The 26798-nt window shown below is 38.0% G+C and overlaps 3 protein-coding genes across 3 annotated transcripts; 1 reads left to right on the top strand and 2 right to left on the bottom strand.

The window, feature by feature from the left end:
• Positions 1 to 27: 27 nt before the first annotated feature.
• Positions 28 to 2848, top strand: LOC137966624 (uncharacterized). The gene is made up of 2 exons (XM_068813304.1): positions 28 to 847; positions 2414 to 2848. The coding sequence occupies exons 1-2, from the start codon at positions 393 to 395 to the stop codon at positions 2628 to 2630; spliced, it is 672 nt and encodes a 223-aa protein (XP_068669405.1). The 5' UTR covers positions 28 to 392; the 3' UTR covers positions 2631 to 2848.
• Positions 2849 to 4068: 1220 nt separating this feature from the next.
• On the bottom strand, positions 4069 to 9752 carry LOC137966622 (serine/threonine-protein kinase BSK5-like). The gene is made up of 10 exons (XM_068813301.1): positions 9001 to 9752; positions 8700 to 8917; positions 8463 to 8598; positions 8001 to 8134; positions 7805 to 7910; positions 6949 to 7034; positions 5695 to 5883; positions 5405 to 5572; positions 4752 to 4865; positions 4069 to 4629 (listed from the first exon to the last, which is right to left on the bottom strand). The coding sequence occupies exons 1-10, from the start codon at positions 9080 to 9082 to the stop codon at positions 4384 to 4386; spliced, it is 1479 nt and encodes a 492-aa protein (XP_068669402.1). The 5' UTR covers positions 9083 to 9752; the 3' UTR covers positions 4069 to 4383.
• Positions 9753 to 10663: 911 nt separating this feature from the next.
• LOC137965760 (phosphatidylinositol:ceramide inositolphosphotransferase-like) lies at positions 10664 to 23628 on the bottom strand. The gene is made up of 13 exons (XM_068812100.1): positions 23067 to 23628; positions 22454 to 22918; positions 22217 to 22306; positions 21239 to 21325; positions 20428 to 20496; positions 12966 to 13046; positions 12559 to 12630; positions 12329 to 12389; positions 12132 to 12234; positions 11807 to 11902; positions 11680 to 11726; positions 11466 to 11593; positions 10664 to 11362 (listed from the first exon to the last, which is right to left on the bottom strand). The coding sequence occupies exons 2-13, from the start codon at positions 22484 to 22486 to the stop codon at positions 11282 to 11284; spliced, it is 948 nt and encodes a 315-aa protein (XP_068668201.1). The 5' UTR covers positions 22487 to 22918; positions 23067 to 23628; the 3' UTR covers positions 10664 to 11281.
• Positions 23629 to 26798: the final 3170 nt, after the last annotated feature.

Below are 26798 nucleotides of genomic sequence, written 5' to 3'. Positions count from 1 at the left end.
GATCATGTGTTCAAGTCCTTTGTTCTTCCGAACCTCTCTGCTTGTCTTCTGGGCAGGGAGACAACCAACAAAAAATGCAGCTTTTTCTGGCTGATACGTAGATGTCTTCCTTAAATATCTCTTACATATCCAGCTCAATCTTCTCTGAGTGTCTGTCTTTTCTCCGCTCTTCTTTGTTTTCCCAAAGCTTTTCCACTACGTCCTCCTAGTAGTATCTCCGTCCTTGTACTGTTTTGATTTCTCTCTTTTCTGCATTCTCACCTTCTGGCACACGGAGTAGCTCGCTTCTATCTTGGGACATCTTTTCAGAAATCTTCATACTCTCTCTCTCTACCTAATCTTCTCTCTCTTTTCCCCTTCCATGAAGTTTTTCCTTCCGTGTTTTCTCAAGAATGGCTACGGAGGAGAAATCCCATGAAAGGGTAACAGAAGACACTAGTCGGCGAGGCTCCGCCAGTGGTGGCGGCGGCGATACTGACGAAACTGCCCGCTTTTCTGATGCCGAAGATGATTCATGGCATTCGCCGTACGGTTCCCGGAACGACGGATCCTATGATGAGTTCCATTTTTCGGGTGGGTCTGATCCCGAGATAGGCGGGGCGTCGGGTGCGCGTAGAAGCTCTTCGGAATCGGATCGTTGCGCTGAGGTCGATTTGGAGAGTGGACTCGCCGAAACTAAGGTGCATTTGGCAAAAGTAGAGAAGGATTGCAGAATTTGTCATCTTAGTTTGGAGAGTGCTAATCAGGAGTCTGGAATTCCGATCGAGCTGGGATGTTCCTGTAAAGACGATATGGCCGCCGCACATAAGCAGTGTGCGGAGGCATGGTTCAAGATTAAGGGCAACAAGTGAGTACATGAAACAACATTTAATTGCCAGAAAATTTTGATTTTGTGTTTGGTTTTGAGACAACCAGAAGATCGACATTCCCCTTTCTTGTCAGCCCTTGGGTTGCAATAACCCTGTGTGGTACTCAACGACTAATTCGCTCTGTTTTAGACGTACAAAATGGATGCTCCTTGTTTCCTAGACACAGAGGGAGAAAATGTTCAATTTCCAAAACCCATTTGATATTGCTCACCTCTTTGTTGAAAGTGCTGAGGAAGACATGGTTTTCGCTCTTTCGTTCTCTCATTTGCGCTTGATTTACCTTTTTGTTCTCCAAAAAAGTTTTATCTGCTGACATTCTCATGTATAGAATACGACATACGTTGATTCTTTAATTTGAATAGAAAATACCGTGTTAGTTCTTCAATTTGTCCTTTTGTTTTTATCGTTATATATATTTTTTTCTCTCCTCATATAAGATGATGTGATTTTCCTACCTAATCTCTGATTATTTTAGTAGGTTCCTCATTTTCAGTAGAATAATATCTTCCTCTGAATGTCTCCTGTTGCCTTCCCTCCCTGTCCTGCAAACAGTATGGATCTATGTGTATACTTTTTGCTGTTAAAAGTGTATTCTTACCCCTGTAGTGAGTACATAATTGCACAAGACTGTTTAAGTTTGTCTGTGTTTGCATTTCTGACACAGTGATATGGGAGTAATGAAGTTTCACTATCAGCGTCTATTAAATTGATCTGTGGTCAGTTTTGATTTATGTTCTTTATACTGCAGAAGGCAACACTGAAACTTTAAAAAGAAGCAAATCTTAAGTATGGAATATAAAAAGCTGGAAAAGTAAAAGCAGATTTCTATTATTTTAATAGCACCGAGAAGTAAAGTGGAAAAGAAAAGCATTGGGAACATCTGGTCGTGCCCAACACTGCTCTGGATTCTTGCTGCCTTTTGTTTTGTTATATCTGCAGTATCAGGGACTGTTTCTAGCTCTATTGGGTTGCGTCAAATGTCATTTCACATGGCCAATCATGGTTGCTCTGCTAGGATTTCTTCTCTATCCAGAATTAGGACGGTATTCCCTCGTTAACGTGGGTGGATCATAAGCAGAAGTCGCGGGTGAAGTACACAAAAGGATGGTGAATCCATCAAACGTAATCTACCTGCTTGTGAGAAAACAGTAGTGCTGTCCATGGTATTATTAGATGCTGTCTTGACTGATTGTCAAAGACTTTGAGCTCTTCTACTTCTCCTGTGTTAAAAACGTAATCTATACAATGCTTTAATAGTGCACCAGAACTGCTTTAATTAATTTCTGTTGTGGAAAATAATAGAGGTGTACAATCTTTTCAAAGCCCTATAAAAGATTATCTTCTTCTTGAAGCACTTCGTGCATATTAACTAAGATAATTTTGTGTGTTTCTATCACCTTCTTGGAACATGAATTCTTCTTGGTATACTGAAACACTAAAGCTTGTGAACAGCGTCTTCTAAGAAAACCTAATGAACTAGTGCATATATCGTTGATTTCTCTGTGCCTCCTTCAAAGATTCAAATTTGTTTTCTTTTTGTACAGGACCTGCGAGATTTGTGGTGCAACTGCAAGAAATGTGGTTGGTGCTAATGAGACGGAGTTCTTGGAACAATGGAATGAGACAACCAACCCTGTGACAACAACTCCGCAAGAGAGACGAAGCTTTTGGCATGGCCACCGATTTCTTAATTTTCTACTTGCTTGTATGGTATTTGCATTTGTAATCTCCTGGCTCTTTCACTTCAACGTTCCCTCTTAGGTCCTATTACAGCCGCTGTGATGGTTGAGAAACTATATCCATCCTTATGGCTAATAGTCAAAATGATTGGAGGGAGAGAAAGCAAAGGAAATCCATATCAATTTACAGCTCGAATATGGTGTAATGGAATGTCACAGGTATATATACAGCACTGTAGTTTTATTAGATTTGTGTTATTGTTGTTGCTCTTCTAGTCCACTTCGGCTCCAATTTGTCTCCAGTTTGTTCCACTTTGTCGTTTTAAAAGAATTTAGAGTGACGGTTACCTTTGACACAAGGCTCTGCTATACTTTTTATCAGATATGAAGCAATTTTTTTATGTTTTCAGCAGTCATGATCCATTTGTTTACCGTGCACAAGGTTTTATCCATGTTTAATAGGATCAATTGGCTCTCCACTTTCAGTTTTAGTGGCCCCCTTTTCTTCTGTGGCTCAATTTTTACCTTGTTTTCGTTATGTTCATATGCTGTTCGGGCTTACAAGTTATCCAAATTTGTGCTAAAACTTCACCATGAAAGGTAATTCCAAGCTGGATGTGATCCCATTTACAGGTTTACTGTGTTTTAAAAGTGGATGACAATGTTACAGTGGCACCTGACCTGCAGCAAAATTGTAACACAGACCCAGGGATGACGAAGAAGTCACTTGGAGGTCGCCAAAAATGGACACTTGGGACTGAACAATTTCAAAAGTAGTTCAAAACTAAAAAATTCGGCCCACTTAACAAACCGTCCAACCTCACTCCTGTTACTGTTAATATCCACTTCTCATCCCGGTTCAGATCTTACTTCAGTGAAGAGAATCCAGTTCAGCAAATCCTTTCCTTTCGTCTTACAATCACGAACAACAGTTTACTTGCAATTGAAGCATCTATGTTCCACGAACCCTTTAATTGCATGGGTTCTTAATGAATACTCATCTTCTCCAGTAATTCTGAAGTTGCTGGCATTGTGGCTTTCATGGTAGTAAACTACTCACTCCTGTTACTGTTAATATCCACTTCTCATCCCGGTTCAGATTTTACTTCTGTGAAGAGAATCCAGTTCAGTAAATCCTTTCCTTTCGTCTTACAAACACGAACAACAGTTTACTTGCAATTGAAGCATCTATGTTCCACGAACCCTTTAATTGCATGGGTTCTTAATGAATACTATTCTTCTCCAGTAATTCTGAAGGTGCTGGCATTGTGGCTTTCATGATAGTAAACTACTCACTCCTGTTACTGTTAATATCCACTTCTCATCCCGGTTCAGATTTTACTTCTGTGAAGAGAATCCAGTTCAGCAAATCCTTTCCTTTCGTCTAACAAACACGAACAACAGTTTACTTGCAATTGAAGCATTTATGTTCCACGAACCCTTTAATTGCATGGGTTCTTAAGGAATACTCATCTTCTTCAGTAATTCTGAAGTTGCTGGCATTGTGGCTTTCATGATAGTAAACTACTCCGTTTCAGTTTCAAATAAAAGGTAGCCAAGTTACATTGTAAGTTTCACTTGCTTTTTCTTTCGGTAATGCAAGCACGGGCACCCATTTTAAACAACTTCCAACCCTAACAGAAACCCCAATCAAAGGTTTTGAAACTGTAGCCAAATAACATCAATGGGAACATAATACATATAGACACCAAAAGACAAGACAAAAAAATACAAAAAAATCCTATCACACAGTGGCCAAAAAAAGGCGAAAAGGAAAAAGAAAATAAATACAAGGGCCAATTTTGAAAAACCAAAAACAAAAGCCTATACAAATTTTAGTTTCTGCGGTTCTTTTTGGCTTCCAAAGCTGTGCCATCCTCAAGTGTCACCTGCGCATCATTTTCCATTCCAAGCCTAAAAAGAGCTGCAGCCTGCAGATAAAAGGCAGTTGGCCATTCAGGCGACACAACCTGGGCCTGCATTGCATCGGCCAATGCCTCCTGAGGCATGTCACTCATGAGGTATGATAAGCATCGCCGAGCAATTACAGTTGGTGACACCATGGTTCCACACTCAATGAACTACAAAACGTACCCAAGTGATAGACATGAAGGCCATTAGCAGTGCCAGGAGGTCTAACATACTAGTCATTAAGCTGCAAATATTGTTGACATTAAATAAGGGTTTCGGTATTGGCGTTAACCTTGGTATAGCAATCAATCGCAGTTCCAAAGTCTTTTGCTCGGAAAGCTGCATCCCCGTGTTTCTTAAAATTTAAGGTCTCTTGCATTTGGTTGGTCCACATTTGAAAGGATAGCTGCAGACAAACACGAATTGTGGTTCTGAATCGAGGCACAAATAATGTGAATATGTAAATGCCACTCGCATAATACCACTTGACTAGTGATAATAATATGTTCATTGCATGAAAAATATGAAATGGTGGTCTCAAACTGTTAGTTATTGCCATTCTTGCACTCTTTACCCAGCCAAGATCCATCATGCACTAGAGTCAACATAGTGTCTAGAGACACTAATGTCAGCATACTTGGTCAGACCATAATATGAACCAGCTTGACATCTTCCAAAGCATCATTGCATAAAATGAAATGAAAACATGCTTATGTTGGTTGCAAGTCACAGATTGCAATTGTTGAACTTGACCAGTAATCATTGCATAACAAGGCTCTAAAACCCTCTAAACCATGAAACCAATATTAATTGATGCTCAGGAAGCCACATCACATTATGTTTGATTTCTAGCTAGAGAGCTATAGAGAAGAAACAGGGACATTGCATACATGATTTACTCGAAAGGTTTAGATTCTAATAGAAGCTAAAAGATTTTTTACTGACCTCATTGGCTATCCCCTCATCATCCTTGTACCCAAGATTTTCCAACATTTCGTGGATGGAGGTCAGGTCCATTCTGGAGCAAGCTTCACCTAATGGGGTTAAAGACACTGGTTCATTCGTTGAGGATGCAGTCTCATGTGAAATACCCATTAAAATATATGAAGGCACCTGCAAAACAATCACAATTATGGAAGCTTTTAATAAGTAAAGTATACTGGACTTGGTCTCCCTTACAAAAAATCAATGAAAAATGGTAATCTCTGTTGATTCTTCTGGAAGTAGGGTTTTACCTCTCTTTCCTTCTGAAGAGAAGTAAGAGAAGTGACTAGAGACTTTGCGTTCGGCCTCTCACGAGGTTCATATTGCAAACAACGAGAACCTAATCGCACCAATTCAGTTCTGTCTTCATTTGAGAAATGACCTTCCAAAGAAGAGTCCATCAACATCAGAAAATTTTTCCCACGGATGAGATCAAGTGCCTGCAACAGAAAGGAAAAGTTTAATATCTGATTCTTTCAGTTAAAGAAGTCACATAACTGCAAAATGAAAATCAACTCTCTTGGAATTAATAAAACGAGAGAAAAGAACAAAGAATCCTATCTTTTGCTGACTTTTTGGCACCAAAATGGAGCTATTTGAAGAATAATGCACCAATTAAAGAAAACAAATCAGTGAAAATAAACTCATATGTTATGCTCTGAAACTTATGCATTTACCCTAACTGAGACTGAAAACTAATAGAAGCAGATAGGCTTGTTTGATCAAATCCTTAATCATCATCATCTATTTCTCATCAATCTGCCCTCCCTTGCAACCTGCGAAGAACTGCCTGACCAATTCAACTTCACTGGCTCACATAGAAAGCCGGATGGGCTGTTTCTGGGCCAAGAAGTCCATCAAGCTCCTCACTACCAGCACTCTCTGATGACATTCTCATGGTCTCATTAAATCTGGACTTAAAGAAATTAAGACTTGTTTTCACCATAATGGAAAGTTGATTTGTAAATTGAAGTAGAGTTCTTAATGTATGTTATTTGAATCTTTTACTTCAAGTGATGGTTGAGGTATAGTCACTATATATCTTTGTGTGTGAAAAAGGACCATATAGCTCAACTACACGCAATCGTAGGTTTAAAAATAAGAGTTACCTGATAAATTTGTACGTTCAGAAGTAAACTCAATTTTGGTTTCTATATTATTTTCTGATACTACATAAGCAACTCATTTCTTTAAGACAAAAGATGTAAAAGCAATCATCTACAGTGGGAAAAAAATATATCAATCAACCAAACAAAAAGAAAACACTTAGTGGTCATTCCATAATCTATAGTCCTTGAACAGTTAATATGGCAGCACAATTGGCAGTGATGGTATCTCCTGAATCAAGGTCCATAGACGAAGCAAATCACCTGGTTGGACATGGATAGAACCGGGCTCCACTACATATAGGACTCATTCAAACCCGGTCAGGTGATTGGCGAGGTGATCCAGACTCTCAAATTACAAGCAAAGAAAGCTTTAAAATGGACATAAATGAAACTTACATGGCTCGGGGGAATGTGTTTGCCACTAAGGATGTCAAGCAATAGAGTACCAAAGCTATAGATAACACTTTCAGGTGTCACTCTGCCTGCCAATAAGGAACAAGAAAACAGCAGTTTGCCTTAAGTTGGTTATACAAACAGATATGGTCTGTAACCAAATCAAATGACACGACTAAATATGACAAACCCTTAATTTTTTTTTTTTTTAATATCACAAATGATCATAACCATTATGTCAAGTGATTAAATCGTCAGATTTCTGAAGAAAAAGAACTTGAAATTACATTCATGTAAAACTACTCAAAAGGTGTTAGAATCACAAGGACTTCTACATATCCAACCGACCAGCCACGAGTCTAGATTGGATAAAAAGGGGCAATGAGTAATTAAACTGATCACTAAATAAACTTGAAATAACTATATAAAAGAAACATTATAATATTCGTACAAAAAACCGAACAAGCAAGAACAAAAAGGAGTGCTTTGTTTACTTGGTGAATTATGAATGATACTCTAACCACATTATGGAACGTCATTCAAAGTCATGTGAGGGTCATCAGTCCCTGATTCGGAGGGAGGGGTTCATGGAAGGACTCCATCTAGGTCAAATCAGGAACTCCTGAATACTCGCATGCTTAAGGAGCAATCTCACCAAATCCAATGCTCATAACATCATACTAGAAGCTTGAGCTCTTAGCATCATTGACAGGAATATGGAATTGTATAGGAGGAAAGCTCTAATAGAAGAAGGAAACATCATGAAGTGCTTACATTACAGGCTCAAGTGAAACCATAATGAAAACTCTCAAGTAAATTAATCCAATAACAAAAACTTTCTCTGTATGCAAGTAATCACCAGTTCTCAAGAACTCAGGAGGAGTGAAAGCCAAGTTTGTACTGTAACTTTTTCCATCTCTACTGTTCTTCATGAGGCCAAAGCAAGACAGCCTCGGATTACCATCCTGTCGTGTGCCAACATACAATGAGACCGACATAAAAGCAGAAGACCTAGACGAAGTGGAGAAAATAAATAACTAGGAGACAATACCCACCTGATCAAACAGCACCCTGTAAGCATTTAGATCATGATATAAGGCTCGACCTTTACTGCTGCAGTAATCCAAAGCTTGTGACAAAAACAGAGCAACTCTTAACCTCATTGCCCATTTCATAGGCTGCGTATCCCCTGATAATGAGAATCATTCGTTTTAATAAAAATGAATGAGATTTAAAGGAGCGAACAACAGGCTCTCTACATAACATATTTACTTAAGCACACATTTACACAGGCGAATCTCAATAATTAGAGCACTGAAAATGCTAATCGACCCCAATTAATTGGTATTGTTGATCATAAGAACTCGACGGCTCTCTACATAACATATTTAGAACAAAAAAATTCCTAACTATCACGTAATATAATACCAATCGACGGGCATTGGTCATTCACGATCTATCGTCTGTACCAAAAAAAATTGCCGAACAAAATCATCCTGATGAGGGTGAAAACTTACAGTGGAAGAGATGCTTCGCCAGGGTTTCATATGGCATGAACTCGGCAACTAGCAATCTCTCGTCACCTTCGCAACAGCAACCAAGAAGATTGGCCAATCTCTCATTGCGTAACAGGCCCACCGACCTGGCTTCATCCTACATGCAACAGGAAGATTTCAAGGCAGGAACTAAAAGCAGAGGCATAGAAATGAGACTGAGAAGTGAGAACCTAAAAGCTGCAGGAGGTAGAAACGAACGAGGAATTGCCGGGAATCGGGCCAGGCTGACTTCCTGAATCTCTTGACCGCGATCTTTCGGTCATTTTCGAGAACTCCTCTGTAGACGACATTGGGTGCCTTTTCTCCATGTTCGGAGACTATATTCTCCACGGCAAAGCCAGAGGTGGCGGCTCGTAGCTGGTCGAGGCTGAACTCGGTGAAGGGTGGCAGGGAGTCCACTTTTCTGCCGTCATTTTCTGCACCACCCACCAAAGATGAACGAAAAGTGATCAGGAAATACAATGAATGGAGGATAGTTTGAGAATTGAACGAGACATACCAAGGTGGGAGGTCTCAAGAACGGAGGATTCCAGATGGGCAGACCACCAGCAGACGGTAAACTTGGAGCAACTGGCTCCCATTGTTCCAGACAAGGAAGAAAGATGAGCGGAGGAGCAAATAACCAGGAGGAAGAAGAAGCAGGAGAGAGAAGAAGTGCCACCCCGTCTTAAAGATTTGGCTCATTAACAATCACTGCTCGTGAAGACAGGGAGGAGGAGCGACAGAGGCCGACAGAGAGGGAACAGGAAAAAGTGAGGACAGGAGTTTTGGATATGGTAGCAGGAGGGAGGAAGATTTGGCGGATCCAAGGGAACAGAGAATAAACCTTCTTCCTTTTCCTGTTCTTTTTCTTTATAGCTGCTGTTGCTGGTGCCTGTGTATGAGCTGCAAATGGACTTTTCCCCTTTCCCGTTTCAGCTTTCTTCTTTTCTCCATCTCACCACCCTGATCATTTGCCTCTGCTTTACCAATCAGCTTTCCCACCAACCTATATTTGCTGGTTCTTCTATCGCCTGTTCCGACGTTTATCTTTCTTTTTCTTTTCTGTGTCCCGTCCCTGTTCCACCTTATTTCCCCTTTTCCCTGTTTTCAGGACGCAAAAAGGAAACAACATACGCGGGAATTAGCTGTTCATTTTCACAGTAGACCCCTCTCCTCTTTAAAACCCATTTTCGTCAGGTAAATTAGCTGGAAGTTCGTTTCTATCCTCTTTGAGAGACAGAGCACTGAAACAACTCATTACTTCGGAGCAACGGCTAACATGATTTCCTCAATACCCTATGCGGTGGCATGACTCTGAGAACCAGGAACAAGGGCACTAGGAGCATTACTTTATCCCAGCTGTTGTGTTAAAGCTTGACACGCTGGTCGTTCAATTTTAGGCTGATTTTGATGGCAAGAGACGATCCCACAAGGTAACAGAAACCTACAGAAGATCTAGGCAATTTCCCAAAACGGCTTTTTAAATTGTTTTCCATCTTCATTCCCTAGCATGGTCAACTGTAGTGGATTCAGTCAACCAACCAGTCATGATTGGAAGCAGAGAAAGCTCAGCCATGTTTCAAGGAGGATCTCTGATATTTGGGTCATTTTAATGACTCTTGTGTGCGACAAAAAAGACGATACCCAACTGCTGAACGTACACGATCCAGTATAAGATTTTGTTAAAAGGAAGAGCAAGTAACAAGGGTAAGCTCATCGATTTAAGGAGCAAAAATAAAATTGGAAGAATAGAGACGGAGAGCAAACGAGGCGTAGAATCCAAAAATTACTAGACTAGGATAAAGTTGTCTTCGTGAAACGGTATTAGAGAACAATCCTCTTCATCTTCCCATCACAGACGAAAACCCTTAAGAAGAGAAGGAAAGAAACAAGAGAAGAGAAGAGGGAATGGAAGAAGAAAACGAAATCAAGGGTTTAATGTAAAATCTGAAGTTCTTATCAAATCGTCTATAGCCTTTTTTTCAATTTTCTTTTAAGAGGGAGAGAGAAAGGTGTTAAACAGGTGGAAGAACGAACCATGGAAGCCGTTTCCGTTTCCTCCCGTTTCAGCAGGGTTACAGTGAAATCAAGGGTCAGCGTGTCCCAAAACCACACTTTCTTTAATGGATCGGGTATTGATCAAAGTACTTTTCACCCACTTCTTCTTTCTGTGAGACCTGTCGTATGGAGCATTTTGTATTTGAAGTGGGTAGTAATAATAATACACGTTCATTTCTTCCCAGGAAAGACAGTAGCAATCATAATATTACATGGATTTTTTCGATAAAACAAAAAGGATGGGGATGATAATAATCATGGCATCCTCCACTCGCAAGGGTCACGTCCATCTTTTCAGATGACCGATGAAAAGGAACAGCATTAAAGTGAAACAAGGACCTGCAGTGATGATGGCACCATAGTGAGCATCTTCTCCATCACAGCTTCACTTTCCGTTTTTTTAAGGTTCGGGGGCAAATTATTTAAAATCCTATCAAATCCGTGACCAAAAACGGTGAATGAGCCTCTTGCCATCTCGCCTGATCTCTGACGGATACATGTGGAAGGGGATGAATATGAGGAATATCTGAATTCAGTCACTTCTAGACATGTTCAATGAAAATTTCAAAGGTCACAATTATGTGTGAGAAACGGCCATGTAATAAAGAAGCATGTGTTCCATGGTTTCCGTTCTTCCTTCAAAGTTACGATTTGGAAAAGGGCCTCCGTCAAATCAGCAACCAAGCCTGCATGACTTGTGACTTCTTGAGGGAGAGCTGATATGCAGCGCTTTCTTTGAACTATGAACCATTCATTGGACTATCGGTATGCACTGTATTTCCATCCTCCTGAAGCTTCCCATTCGCTTGTGTTCTCTGTCTCTGGATAAAGAAGTCATTGCAAGGTATATAATATGATGCCGAGTATGACTGAAAGACAATCGAGAAGATAATGAAAGAGAATATCAGTCACAATGAACTTTACCCAATCGATGGAATCCACAGAATTCCCATTTATCAGTTTGTGGTTCTCTTCCTTTGATTTGCCATCTTTCTCTTTGATGCTCAGAGGGAGTGAAGGAGGTGACGTGCCACTGGTCCGATCAGGCATTTCTGCATGAGAAACATCCAGTGATCACAAGCAATCACGAGAGAGACAGAAGTTCAGAGACCATTGACAGAAATTATCTTAAACAAACCTGGAAGTTTCTTGTCCACAAAAAATATCACCAAGTTCACAGTATACCTGGAAAACGAAAACATAATCAAAACCAAAATAAGAGAACTACTCATTCAGTTCTGTCACAAGGAAAACGATCTTCCTACCATGCCACAACAACATCGACTGTGTAATGTTTTCTCGAAGCAATAATCAAGAAGCTGAGTGCCACTGCTATCAACCATGCAATTTGCTTGATGCACCTATCATGATGTCAAAGAGCAGCATCAGAACATCACCATCCAGATGCCACTCTAAAAAACAACGTTTTGTAAAAAAATATTCAAGGCCCACATGAAATCGAGGAGCCATGTAAACAATGACAGACCCCCATAACATTCAAAAATGCATGTGACTCGTCAAGTGACTACCTTAGCAATGTTTTTTGACAGTATACAACCATACATATGCTTATCAGATGCGTTATCATACCTTTTAGTGCCATACTTCTGGTAAGTGATAACAAAAACAAGTGTAAATATCATGTGAGATGAAAAAATCAAATCACCACAACCATATATTGCACCACGGGGAACTGCATTTGAGACAAACGGGGTGAATGTCAGAAGTTCATATTTTCAAATAGACAGATCATCACCGGGAAGACGGTCAGCAAAGCTATCCCTTACAATTAATCAAGAGAACTTCAAGAACGCTGTCTGGACGAGGCAATCTAGCTAGTTTTGATCCCTATAAGAATAATACTGTTTTAATCAAACTTTCATGCACTAGATTCAAAGCGAAACAGAATGCAGGTGCTCAGACATAGTTACTAATTCCACCATCCAACCATTGACATTTCCTAAGAAGAAGAAAAACATGCAGCAAACCGAATATACATGTCCTGCAAATATGTTACCTCACGGCAGTGATAGTTAGGACCTGGAAGCTGCGTGGAATAAAAAGTGATGATTCGGAGAGCTTGGGAAGCCTGCAGGAGACAAAACTAGAATTATGATTTGTTTCAATAAATGTTAGAAAAAAGTAGGCACTATGCAGTAGTGGATTTCGAGTATGATTAATGTTCGTGTGCATAGTGTTAGTGCCAAAGAGAATGGGAATCCAAGACCTTAAATTTTATTGGATCAGTTTCTACCCTAGTCTAAAGTTTTGGTTCTCAATCATTTTCTTCTTTCTCATGAATGCTGCTTGGTCGCATAAGAAGCAAGCTTGAAAATAACAACTACAAGAAACATAAACATCCTACGAGTGTCACAATCAAGAGTTATAATGAGTTGAAAATTTAAATGTTATATTGACGCTTACAACTAGGAAAGCCAAAACCCTGCACCAGAGAACAACAGTGTAGAATTTCTTGCTTTGGAAAATGAATGGATGGAAAGTCCACTGCAAAAGAAAAACCATCAATATCATAGTGAGAATTTCAAAATAGGAGCAAAAGATAATTTGCATTGCATCACAGCACTAGTCCAAGAACATGAACATTTCTATGAGCAAAAGCAAGTGGCCAAAATTGTACTGAGAAATTACTGCTAACACCACTTATAGAAATCAACGATAAAATTTCTAAAAATAGTCTATAACATAGATGTAATTACAACATAACAAAAACAACAGGAACAGATTGTTTTCCTCAAAGACAAACAAAAGATCCAGACAAGAAGACCAACTGACCAAATTTTGGTTTCTACATCAGCTTAAGTTGCATGCAAGGCTTTTTACAAAAGAAGCCCCATATAGACGACATGGTGACAATGACATCCAAATTCTAATTTTTTTGAAAATGAAGATGGCATCATTAAGAGGAGAAGAATGTATGTTTTCTCTCTCATCACAACTCACAGGAAAAATACCGCACTGATAAACACCAAACACATTGAAAACCGCAATACAAAGGTAGAATCAATCAATTTCAACAGAAGTTTCTCTAACAAAGAAGTGGCAATTCACTGATTCATTTTAGCACTTAATATGTGTTCCCCTCTGCATATATCCGATCCTTCTGACATTTACAAGCTTAGGTTTCTGATAAATACAAGCTGTGAAAAACCTTAACAACTAGGTAATAAACATGAAGCAGTATTATAAATACACATTTTTGAAAAAAATGTGATTTGGGGAAAAATAGAAGAGGAAAAAGAGTTTTTGAAGAGGAGTAACTTTGCTGCCTTGGAATCCAAGCCAAAAAATTCCGTCCAGCTTCTTTATAATTAGAGTTTAAGTGAAAATTTACAAAAAGATAAAAATGTCCCTCAATACTCAAAATTACATATCTCCTAAAATACATGTCTAAATTGAATAAAAATTTAACTAAAGATAAAATAAGACATTCTCTATCTAATAGCCATACTATAAGAGAAAATTGTAATGTGAAAAATATAGAAAATAACCAAAATACCCTTGGGCTTGTATTTTAACACTCCCCCTCAAGTTGGAGTGTAGATATCAAACAATCCCAATGTGTCACTAATGGATACATGTTCACATCTTCCCAAAGGCTTGGTAAATATATCTTTCAACTGGTCCGAAGATTTTACATAAGGAGTTATCTCCTTCCCTTGCATAATTGCATTTCTAATGAAGTGGCAGTCAACCTCTATACGTTTCATTCTCTCATGGAATACAGGGTTGTTGGCAATAAAAATGGCTACCTTGTTATCATATTTCATAACCATAGCGTCAAGTAATGAAAAACCAAACTCAAAAAGCATAGAATTAATCCACATAAACTCACTAACTGCATGAGCCAATGCTCGATACTCGGCCTCTGCACTAGACCTAGCCACAACTGTCTGTTTCCCATTCTTACTTTTACAGCTTAGTAGGTTGCCTCCAACAAAACAACAGTAGCCAGACATAGAACGTTTATTCATTTTACACCCAACATAATCAGCATCAAAATACCTAAGTACATCAACTTTCCCATTTTGAGTATACAGAAGACATTTTCCAAGTGCACCCTTCAAGTACTTTGAAATCCTCTAAGCAGCTTCTAAATGGACTTTCTAAGGATTTTCCATGAATTGGCTCACAACTCCCATAGCAAATGAGATATCCGGCCTGGTAACTGTAGTAAAGATCAATTTACTTACTTACCGTCGGTATTGAGTTTTATCCTTGAGTGTAAGACCCTAGGTGTCATATAGATTATGATTATCTTCCATGGGGGTGTCTATGGGTTTAGTACCTAATAAACCATACTCCTATAACATATCCAATATATATTTTTTCTGAAAAAGAACAATACCTCGTTTTCTACAAGCGACTTCAATGCCAATGAAGTACTTGAGAGTCCTAATCCTTCGTCTAAAAATGTGTGGCTAGATATTGTTTAACTTATGTAATACCATCAAGATCATCACCAGATAACACAATATCATTTACATAGACAACCAAAACCACCATGACGGTCTTCCTTTTGAATAGGAACATAGAATTATCACAATGGCTCCTATAGAACCCAAATTATAGTGCCACATCACTAAATTTTTCAACCCAAGCCTGTGAAGTCTATTTAAGTCCATAAATAGTCTTCTGTAGCTTACATACCTTTCTTGTCTCCCCCTAAGCAACATATCGAAAAGGTTGCTCCATATACACTTTCCCATGTAGATCACCATATAGAAAGACATTCTTCACATCAAACAGAAAGAGAGGTCAACCTTTATTAATAGCCACAAATATTAAGATAAATACCAAAGTAAGTCAGGCCACAAGAGAGAATGTCTCAAAGACATTAACTTTAAAAGTCTGTGCAAACCCCTTCGCTACCAGTCAAGTTTTGTACCATTCAATAAAGTCATCAACATTATATTTGAAAGTATAAACCCAACGACACCCCACAATAGTTGCTCCTACAGGTGGATCACATAGATGCCATGTTCCCCGAGACACCAAAGCACTCATCTCATCATCCATAACTTGTTACCATTCTAGAGAGCACAAGGCTTCCTGCACTCAACGAGGTATATGGGAAGTAGACAATGACATAGCAAAGAACTTGAAGGATTGGGACAAAAAATCAAGAGACACATATTTGTTAAGTTGTGGAGCCTAATCAACGCCCTACGCTGAGTCGGTACGTGGATCGACCTTTGAGGTAAGTTCGTCGTGGGGTTGGACGGGGGGCAGGAAGCCCCTCCCGAGAGTGTGGGGGCAAAGCCCCTGCCCGGTCCACGATATATTAATTGCTATTTCATTAAGGGCAATTTGGGAATTTTACTCTTGTATTGCAGTTGCCCTAATTTTCTCTTTATATTTGAGGGCGCCGCTATTAGGGTTTTATCATCCGAGGAACATCAATTGCGGCCGAGAGAGGTTAGAGAAAAAACCACCTATAAGTGTGTGTGATCTCTTTTGTAAACTATTTCATCTTTATAGTGGATCGCTATAGCGGCGAAAGACAGGACGTAGTCTCACCTTGAGGCGAACATGTATGAATCTTGTTTGTTCTCGTGCTTGTTGTTCTTTTCTTCCGTGATTATTATTATTACTCTCGTTAGTTTGGAATTAGGGTGTTTAATTCCTAACAAGATATTTGAATATCGGATGAGAAGTATAAGATCATTTACCTTTTCGTAGACTAATAGGCAGGTCAAAATTAGAGACAACAAGATCTACAGGCAATGAGGAAGCTAGTGGATCATGAGAAGAGAACAATATAGAGGTAACTATTGGAGGCACGGCAGGAGCACGAGAGTGATTAAGGTGATATAGGAAGCTCAATAGATGATGAAAAATATGGAGTATGTTCAAAAAATGTCACATCGACGAGAATATCCCAAAAAAACATAACATTTGTACCTTATTTGTCGACGAAAATACCCCAGAAAAAACATATTTGACAAACCAAGGTAACAACTTATCAATCAAAATTCTAAACATATCAACAAAACAAGTACATCCAAAAATACAAGGAGTCACATAAAAATTTTTACCATTGGGCTTTAAAAACTGAAGAGGAACTTGACCACTCAAAACAGATGAGGACATATGATTAAACAAGTAACTAGAAGCTAAAACTGCAACTCCCCAAAAGATTTAGGAACATTCATATGTTGTAATAGTGTCTTTGTCACCTCAAGGAGATGTCTATTTTTATGTTCAACCATCCCATTTTGTTGTGGTGTATAAAGGCAGGACGTTTGATGGGTAATACCATGAGAAGCACAAAATACTGAAATTTATGGTTAACATATTCCAAACCATTGTCAAGCACACAAACACAGGCTCCAAAGTGATTTTTTTATTTCATTGAAAAATTGAAGGAATACATCAAGTATTTCGGACTTCTCCCATAGGAGATACACCCAAGTGAAATCTACTGAAATCATCAATGAACGACACAAAATATTTAAAACCAAATGGATTAGGAACTCGACATGGACCCCATACATCAAAGTGGACTAATTCAAACAGCTTAGAGCTTTGACTAGAACTAATTGGGAAACTGAAGCAATAACATTTTCCCAATTGACAGGATTCGGAATCAAATAAAATATCGACTAACAAAGAAGGAAAAGACTGACGCAACTTAGCTGATGAGAGATGTCCCAAACACAAATGCCACAAGTAAGAAGAATATGCACTAGTGATAACTACAACTTGAGAAACGGATACACCATCCAACATGTAGAGCCCTCCCTTCTCATGTCCTGAACCAATAGTCCTCTTCTTCTACAAGTCATAGAAAACACAAGAAGTAAGATAAAAGGTTATTGAACAGTTAAAGGATTTAATTATATGACTCACGGACAAGAGATTAACTGAAAACTATGGTACAAATAAACCAGAATCTAAGGATATGTGTAGTGTGAGTTATACCCTCCCCCTGAATGTGAGAGGTGAATCCATCAGTTAAAGTAACTCGACGACATGATGAGATAGACTAATGGACTGAAATAGGGAGGGCATACCTGACATGTGTGTAGAAGCTCTTGAATCAATGATCCAAGAGGGGGAATGAGACACATTTAGTGCATCCATACCTGCACTAGCCATCATGGCACTCGTTAAGGAAGAAGGAAGAGTCTTGATAGTCTAAGAAGCAGTAGATGAAGCAATCAATTGACCCAATCGCTGTAGTAACTACTGAATTTCCTCATAGGATCTAGTATGTGAGGAAGTGTCCTTATCTGTGACTATAGAGTTGGCCCAAGTAGGCTTACCAATTTTTTCCTAGCATTTCTCAAAAATATGATTAATCCTACCATAATGAACACATTTTGCTCCTCTCGATCATTTTGGCCACGACCACAGGTAGAGTAAGAACAACCTCTACCTCTATTATTACCTCCATGAAACTCACCATCAGGCTTACCAGTAGAAGACTGAAGGTTAAGAGCAGCTGCTTCTGAGAGAACTTCACCTGACTCATTCTTATTTACAATTGCACTTTCAATGCGAAGAACTCTGTTAAAGGTTTGCTCAAGGGTGGTCACATCCTCATTGACCAACAGATGGGCTCTAATAGCATCATACTCAGGCCCCAAACCATCCAAAAATCGGGCTACTTGAATCTGATTTTCTTTCTTACCAATGTCTTCAACATTCGTAGTAAAATGATGAAATGTACTAATCTCTTGTAGTACTCCCCTCATCTCCGTGAAATAGTTTATCACTGATCTACCTCCTATCTTCATATTAAAAAACTTCACATATAACTCATAGATCCTTGACAAATTACTTTCTTGAGACAAAATAAAAGCCAAAGTAGTCTACATTGCCTTAGTAGTACTACAACTCAAAATCTGGTCACTAAATCTAGATTTCATACTATTGACCAACCAGGTCATTACTAAATTATCTTTTACCACCCAATCTTCATTAACAGGCACCAGGGAATCATTAGTTATATATTTTCCCATTCTTCTGGCCCTCAAATACATCAAAATTGATCTAGACTAGTTTATATAATTCGATCCATTCAACCAAATCGTAGTTGTTTGAATAGACTGAGAGAGTTTCACATTTGAACTCTCAGTAGTCCTCTAGAAAATGCTGGAATCAACCATTAAATATTACCAAACACCACAATTCAGTACACTAAAGCATCAATTAACCAAAGGGAAACACTCCCCAAATTTCTAAGTTGGCGCAGTCAAGTGGACCCCACCGAATTCAATTAGGGCAATTCAACACCCAATTCATTCAATTTCGAACCAATAGTGATCAATTTCAACAATTGAGACGATAAATCGATGAAGGAATGACCCAATAGCAAGAAACCAGGATGATACAAGCTATATGGATGATAATGCAAGCTATATTGGGTTGATGAATCCCAACAATCAATCAAATAGGAACAGTAATCATTAGACAATAGGCTAAGACAGGCAGAAAAAGGGGAAATTTGGAATTTTTTACCCTACCAGTCTAGAAATCTGGAAAAAAGCTTCGAAGAGATTACTGAAAATGGAGAAAAGATCCAAAAAATTGAAAAAAAACAATCCAAGACTTGCGTTACTACTCTGATAACATGAAAAATATGTGATTTGGGGAGAAAATAGAAGAGGAAAAAGAATTTTGGAAAAGGAGCAGCTTTGCTGCCTTGGAATCCAAGCCAGAAAAGCCCGTCCAACTTATTTATAATCAAGGTTTAAGTGAAATTTTACAAAAGGACAAAAATACCCCTCAATACTCAAAATTACATATCTCTAAAATAGATGTCTAAATTGAATGAAAATTTAACTATCAATAAAATAAGACATTCTCTATCTAATAGCCATACAATAAGAGAAAAATGTAATGTGGAAAATATGGGAAATAACCAAAATACCCCTGAACTTATATGGTAATAATTTTAATGAAAATTTGATGTTATAAACTTGAAAAAGAAGGATATGATGCCAACAAATATACAACAAGAGTAGATAATGAGACAGACACTAGATTAGTATTCAGGTTGTGAGACTAGCAGCTCCAAACTATATTATATAGTATTTACAACTTAAGCTGAACCATAACAAAGGAGCTAGCAAGGCATATGTTAAGTTGGGTCCAAGGCCCATCCCAAAATGACTAGCCACCTTAGGAAACTTCTTTCCCAACTAATAAATTCAAGATCTTTGTACTCACTAATCCATGTGGGACTATTCCTTAATACTCTCCCTCATATGTAGGCCCTTTTTTCGTGGCTCTATAGGTGGATAATTTAGGAGTAAGCAGTTTAGGTGTAGGTTCTCTTTTGTAGCTCTACAAGTGGATAGTTTAGGTGTAGGCCCTCTTTTTGTGGCTCTACAAGTAGATAGTTTAGTTGCAGGCCCACATATGAGTACCTGCTCTGATACCATGTTAAGTTGGGTCCAAGGCCCATCCCAAAATGACTACCCACCTTAGGAAACTTTTTTTCCAACTAATAAACTCAGGATCTTTGTACTCACTAATCCATGTGGGACTGATCCTTAACAACATATCTGTAGGTAAGCAAAGAAGCATCGATGCAAGCAAAACAATTATGACTTAGATGATACACTGAAACAAACCTCCGTTCTTTTCTATATGACTCAAGGTAAATTATTTTATACATTTAAATTGAAATCAAGATGATACTAAAGGTTCAAGACAGACTTACCCAATTAAGCAAGTCACATCAAACAAAAAACAAAGGTCAATAAAGGTAATTTAATAAGACACAATTTAAGCGAGATAAGCATAATATTCTAAGTAATCTGAATCAGTTCACAACAAGACAGCAACCTTGTGATTACACAATTTAAGAACAGGCATAAGTAGACAAGATACTCTAATTGTTGGAAAAGAGTCTTACCAAGACAAAAGAGATGAACAGGAATGTGAATAAGGTCTCACTGATGTAAGCTCTTTGTTGTCCAAGCTCCTAAAAAGATTAACATGAAAGGAATGAAGCCATCATATACATAAAAGTTTCACAGGGGATTGTATAATATTTTAAATAATTAAACAAAAGTCAGTTTCTTCTCAACTTCAAGGGCATAAAAAGGTTTAGCTTGTCCAATTTAACTTCTTGTGCAATATCAATTTTGCCATTAGTTGTAGAGACTTTCAAACGACTAATCTATCACGTCTTAATAAAAATGGTGCTCCAGAATCAGTCAGTGACTTATGTGCATTTTTTATATTTATTACATGAAGAACTTCTTTTATGAATGAAAATTTGAAGAAATTTTATGATTGAAAATTTGACACTTGTCATATGCCATCTTGCTACTTAATTCAGCATTCTTTCAGCTTGCATATCACTCAATGACAATAAAAAAATAGCATTCAGTTATACTACACAATTCATAATAGATAACCAAAAAGTGTCATGATGGGGAAAAATTGGACCACAAGAAAATAAACCAAATTCATCTTTACATTAAGAGGACAGCAGACATTATATTTTATCTTCTGAATAGAATATTTGAGTCATGAAATATGATAATATATCTTATCATATGATGGGAAGCATCTACCGAGTGATCACCTTCTTGTGTGTATTTTGTACACATACATGCCAAAACATTTTCATTTGGTTTTTTTTATTAGAAGGGTGCAGAAACATTGTAAATGAGTATAACAACAAGCTCTTTTAATAAAAGCATGAATAACATACTCACCAGCAATAGAAAGAAACCTAAATCTTGAAGTGTTGGTCCTGGACGATGCAAATAGTGGACTCCTCGAGCAGCTAATCCATGAATATACTGTTTAAATGTGAAAGTTCAAATTAGTAGTCACAGACACTTTTTTATCTAAGTTTTCCAGAAGTAACTTAAGTAAGCTAATGTGAATCACATAACAACTCACAATAAAGAAACAATAAATTGTTTGGAGTTCAGCAGCAGGATAAACATGTTAACCACAATGCAGACTCGCATCTTGAGAAATTTCACTAGAAAACAGTAAACCAATATATCATGCACCCCAAGGATGTTCATGTTATGATTGATATCACAAAGCACTGGATGACTAGCACAAGTTGAACAGTTCGATTGTTGTGATACTTGCAATCCAGGTGATCTTCAGAAGCAAAACAGGCACTAAATCCCAAGTCTAGGAAATGTAACAGGCATGACAGGTGCACTTTTACTGACAACAGCTGAAGAAACTTGAGATCAATATGCAACGTTCAATGATACCTATTTTCAGCTCTAAAAGCAGAGTAAAACCAGAAGCCAAAAACTCTCTTCTTGTTCATTTAAAATATAAGAAAATTAGCATCTAACAGAGTAAAGAAACTTTCAAGAAAAGAAAAAACCTGCATTTATTGCTGAAAAAAGATACTAATAGTGACGGCAATAAAAGTATTGACTAAATGAAATCACATGGAAATGCGAAGGATTTCATATCTCTCCATAGATAACCATATATTTAATGTTTTGCTGAAAACAAAGATACAGAGCGGAAAACAAATAAGAAAGAAGAAATTCAGGTCCATGATCTATGATGTCAAAGGAAAACCGCTAACATGACTGGGCACAATTCACATAAAGCTCGCTCTAAATTTTGAATTTCACTGATGCAGAAACAAATGAAGGAAAAATCAGTTAAATTGCCACGTCAAATAAGAAAATCGTCGAGGACGAAAAGGTAACCTGAAAGACTAGTCCAGCGAGAATAAGTTTCCACTTTTCCGCTAATAGCTGCAACTCCACAGACGTTTCCGTGCAGACCCTCCTCCATAACTTTGCATAAGACAGCAAAATCACGTTAATAGAAAAGCACAGTCACTGAGTCAAAAAAAAATTGGTTAGACGAACAGAAAGATAGAAGGAAAGAAGAACGAAGAAAAGGGAAAAGAGAGAGAAGAAGTTTAAGAAAAAAAAACCAACCTTTGAACCCTCCCGAGCAACGTAAAACGTCATCTCTGTATTTGTCAATCACTGCCATATTACTTCATTATCCTACGGTTAGGTTCGACATCCTAGACGTGCCTTCACCCAATTCTCAACAAAGTTATGGCTATACAATTTAAAATGTTTGGGAAAAACAAATCACCAACCCCTCGTCGAATCAAGTGGAGTTGCTCTGAAACTCCAAATTCATAAAACTTGATTCAGATGCCTTATTTTCAGACCCTTACCGAAACGGAGATCTCGGGCCTCCTCAGACCGTTTCCCGCAGGTGGCGAACTAAAAAACAGATGCAGAGGCCCAATGTAGATCAAATTACAGAACCGTTTCAGATTGAAGTTGATCAAAGACTCGATTGATATATGTTTGGGAGCAATGCCGAACGAGAGTTTGAGACGGCTTGTTTGACAGCTGAAGAGTATAAGAGATCTTTGCCAGGCCACCCTATGGAAGATGTGGAAGAACGTGAAAACTTGGCATAAAGATGGTCAAAGGTTATATAAAAATAAAATAAAGAAAAACGGACTTGCCAATGGAAAAATAAAAATTAAAAGCCAAGCAAATATTCCCTCTTAGATAAGACGAGACTTACCGAGGTCACAGGTCTCGAGAATAGTAGATTTTGAGAGCGGCGAGCCACCGGCCAAAGGCTGAATTTGAAGAAATGGGCTCCCGTTGCCGGAGGCAATAAATAGAGAGTAAAAGGAGAAGCCAAGACGAAGAAGAAGAAAGAAGATGTACGGGACTATAGATTCAAAAGGGGGATTAATACGTCTGAATTAAGGAGTGACTAAGGCACAATCACCAGAGGTGAAGAGAGACGAGGAGAGAAACCAAAAGAGAAAGCAAAAATGAGGGTTTCCGATATAGCACCAGGAGAGGAGAAAATTCAGTGGATTCAGGGCAACAAACTACATTTGTTTTTCCTTCTACTAGAGATTGGAAAATGGTAAGAGAGCCAAAGGTGTTGCTAAGGCAACAGATTACTGCTTTCTGGATTAGTTACTTTGCATCTCATCAGCCTCATCAATTTCCTCTCCCCTCCGTGTTTCTCAGCGTATGGCCTCCCTCCCGCTTCTCTGTCTTCGTCTCTCCCCGTCTTCCCCTTTTTCAGCACACGCGAGTGGGTGTAAGCTCCGAGCAGTTCGCGAGGGTGGATCCCACCCTTCAAAAACAGAACACGAGATAAACGGACCTTGCTTATTATAGATTTCAAAAATTAAAAATTAAAATTACAAAAATTAAAAATGTCTTTATCCGTAACTTGAGTTTTGTTGAATTTTGGTTCTCTTCCATTTTCTGAAATTTTACGGTTCGAAAATTATTTAGGCGGCAAACTCGCAGAGAGGCGGCGTGAAGTCCAAATCGGGTCACGTTTTCTTCTAGAACCCAATAGTCATAGACAGAGTAAGATTCCCTTCCTGATGGTCAAGCTCTGACCGAGTCCCTGACCAATTTTTTTTTTCTGGCCCCGTCTCGTTCGCTTCTCTTCGCTGAGTCGCCGCCGGTTGAACTTGGGACCCGGATCAGCCAACGGACCAAAATCTTTACTCAGCAGTGCCCCTGTCGTCTGACTCGCTGAGAGTTCGAACTTGGAAATTTACTCCGGCGTCCGCAAGCTTTGGAGATGGCTGAGATTCGAGAAACTTGGCGGAGGAGAGGATGAGCGGAAGAAAAGAGAGCAGAGAGGCGAGAGGGGGGACTCGACAGAGATTGAAAGGATGAGCAAGTTGAGATGGACACTTGGATTGGTCGTTTTGGCCCCTCCTGCGACGAGTTTCGGCCACCCGGGCTTTACTCCAGAGATTCAACTCACATCCCTCCATGTGAGGAATCAACTAGTAGTTTAGGATTCATTACCGTGTTTTCTCTCTAAAGAGATAATGTTATCTCTTTTTAATCAATTATCTCTATTAGTTTAAGTTCATATTTTAACTTTTATTGTTCTTTTTTGTCCAAGTAACTATTGTTTTTTTGGCATTCTCAACTTCGTACTCAACTTTTCACATTAAAGATTATATGGATGGAAATATATTTGAGTCTACATTTCAAATAAAAAAGAATTTTTGTAATCGGTGTTTTTTTACAAAAAGAAATCAATATTTAAATCAACAAAGGTCAAACAGTTAAAGAGATTTGAGCAGTAGTAGAAAATTTCAATTTTTTAGTCATTTTATACAATCAAGAAAAATACTTTATATGGAGATTTATATGTCAAAATAAATGTCTATAAGTATATTTTTTACCTTATTAAACCAATTCTCAATCTCAGTTTTTTAAGGTGAAATATCAATTTCACAAGGGTCAATGGTCATGTTGGCTAAAGAAGAAATAATACTCAATTTGGCAAGATTATAAGTCTAAATATATATCAGATTTTTCTCTCAAAAGAAGTATATACTTTGAATAAAAAATATAGTTGAATGAAAATTGTTGAATTCTAGTTTCATACGGAACAAATTTCATATCAATCTAATCTATTTATAATGAGATATTCACATAGGAGAGTAGGCAAGGGTCAAGCAACGGACGAAGCAAATCAAGACATCATAAAAGATTCAAGAATGAAATTTTTTTATGTCAAATTAGGTATCAATTTAAAGCTATTTGAATCTAGTTTCTTGGCCAATAAACAGTTTGTGATTATGAGTTATATGTTTTTGGAGATATCGATATCAAATGTACCAAAGGTCAGTTCTACCAAAAATCTCTCATTTTTCTATTTTCTCTCTTGTTATCTGTCCATGCATTGGCATGAATCGAGTTTCCTTTCCTCCTAGAATCCTAGGTTTTTAGCTAAATTTCTCTTCTAATCAGAGAGTTTTACTCAGAATTAATCACTTCATAATGTACTCATTCAAGGCATGCAAAAAATTCATGTTTTGATGTTGTTTTCAAGTTTTACGTTTTTGTTACTTGGTTGTGTATCTTATGCATCATCAACTCCAAAAAAATTGGTCAATTCTAAAAAAAAATTATACTTGATCAAATTTATTAAGTTTTACCGTTATAGTCTCCCCTAGTTTTCAAAAAAAAATCACTTTTGGAAGTTGAGTGTAGCATAGTGGCCTCTTTTTAGTTAAAGTTATTTTCGTTTAGTTTTTCTTTAGTTTACCGTCTTGTGTTTTTATCACTAAAGATCAATGCATAGACCCACTACCTAAAAAGTATAAGAGTGTGCCTAATATCCAACTTGAGTCAAGTCTTTTGTTATTCACCCAAGAGGTGATTTGTGGTTTAGCTACTCTTAAAAAGTGAGTACTCTCTTTGTTGTACCCTGAAATTGGATCATTTTTTTCGCCTTTAAAAAGATCATAGACTATGACCATTTTGACTGGTGTTTGGAGCTTTGTTGTACGGCTAGGAATTATTTGCTTCTCTCTTATTGTGTTTTGTCCAAGCTAGGTCTCTATGTCATTTTTATCCCCAATTTGAAGGGGAAAATAAGAAGAAGAAAAATTAGAAGAAAGATGTATTTTATTCCTCATATTGTGGTAATTTTTATGTGACCAAAATATTCAAGAATGAGGGAAAACAAAAGTTGAAGAATTTAGCATCTATGAAGAATTTTATTAGCAAAAAAGGATTGAAGACCAATTTTTTTTCTTGCAAATTGAAGTAATAAACTCCTGCTTGAGGGGGAATGTTGAAGAGCAAATATGGAGGAGTCTTACATGACTCTCACAACATGAAGTCTCATAGAGCCAGAATTAATATGGTGGACTCTTATAGGAGGTCTGACAAAAGAGTCTCAGTTAAAGGTATTTTAGTTATGTTAGTCTTCTATTTATGTTTGATTGTTCAATTGTTATAGAACTTGTCTTTTAGTATTTAAAGGTTGAAACTAAAGATTCCATGATGTATAATCAAAATAGAAGAGGATTAAGGGCTGTGAAGAAGAAGAAGAGTTGCAGAGAGAAGGTTTTAGGAGGAGAAGAGGAAGAGTGACGAATTTGGAGAAAAGAGGAGGAAGATTAGGGTAATGGACTTATCCAAACACTCACCCTTAAGTTATATTTATTGATAGCAAAAGTACTAATATTACAAGAAAATCCTTCACCCTTGTAAGTGTGAATCAGAAACATAAATCATAAACTAATTACATCAGTGTCATGTTTATGAGATGACTCTTTATTTACCATCATGCCACCACTTTGTGGGCATGTGGGCCTTTGCCTTAGTCTGTGGGCATGAGCTCATCTTCCACACACTTTGACATGTAGGCCTTAGTCGTGTGGGTTTGAGCCCATCTTCTAACACTCCCCCTCAAAATGAGGATTAGAGAACTTAATGAACGTCCTGCTTGCTACAAATGGTGTATTGG

This window comes from Aristolochia californica, unplaced genomic scaffold (assembly GCF_029961685.1).
Source record: "Aristolochia californica isolate CCGP_79_NKW_82.1479 unplaced genomic scaffold, dmAriCali1.0.hap1 SCAF_5, whole genome shotgun sequence".
Classification (NCBI taxonomy): Eukaryota; Viridiplantae; Streptophyta; class Magnoliopsida; order Piperales; family Aristolochiaceae; genus Aristolochia; species Aristolochia californica.
Note: the sequence above shows the minus strand (reverse complement) of the source record. Positions and strands in the feature narration are given on the sequence as shown.

Coding starts and splice junctions, on each gene's coding strand:
- LOC137966624 (XM_068813304.1), top strand. CDS start 393: ATGGCTACGGAGGAGAAATCCCATGAAAGGGTAACAGAAGACACTAGT. Junction 848..2,413: donor TTCAAGATTAAGGGCAACAA/GTGAGTACATGA, acceptor CTTTTTGTACAG/GACCTGCGAGATTTGTGGTG.
- LOC137966622 (XM_068813301.1), bottom strand. CDS start 9,082: ATGGGAGCCAGTTGCTCCAAGTTTACCGTCTGCTGGTGGTCTGCCCAT. Junction 8,599..8,699: donor CCGATTCCCGGCAATTCCTC/GTTCGTTTCTAC, acceptor TGTTGCATGTAG/GATGAAGCCAGGTCGGTGGG. Junction 7,035..7,804: donor TCCTGAGTTCTTGAGAACTG/GTGATTACTTGC, acceptor CCTTATTGGCAG/GCAGAGTGACACCTGAAAGT.
- LOC137965760 (XM_068812100.1), bottom strand. CDS start 22,486: ATGACGTTTTACGTTGCTCGGGAGGGTTCAAAG. Junction 13,047..20,427: donor TGTTCATCTCTTTTGTCTTG/GTAAGACTCTTT, acceptor TTTCTTTTGCAG/TGGACTTTCCATCCATTCAT. Junction 11,363..11,465: donor CTGTGGATTCCATCGATTGG/GTAAAGTTCATT, acceptor TTCTTTATCCAG/AGACAGAGAACACAAGCGAA.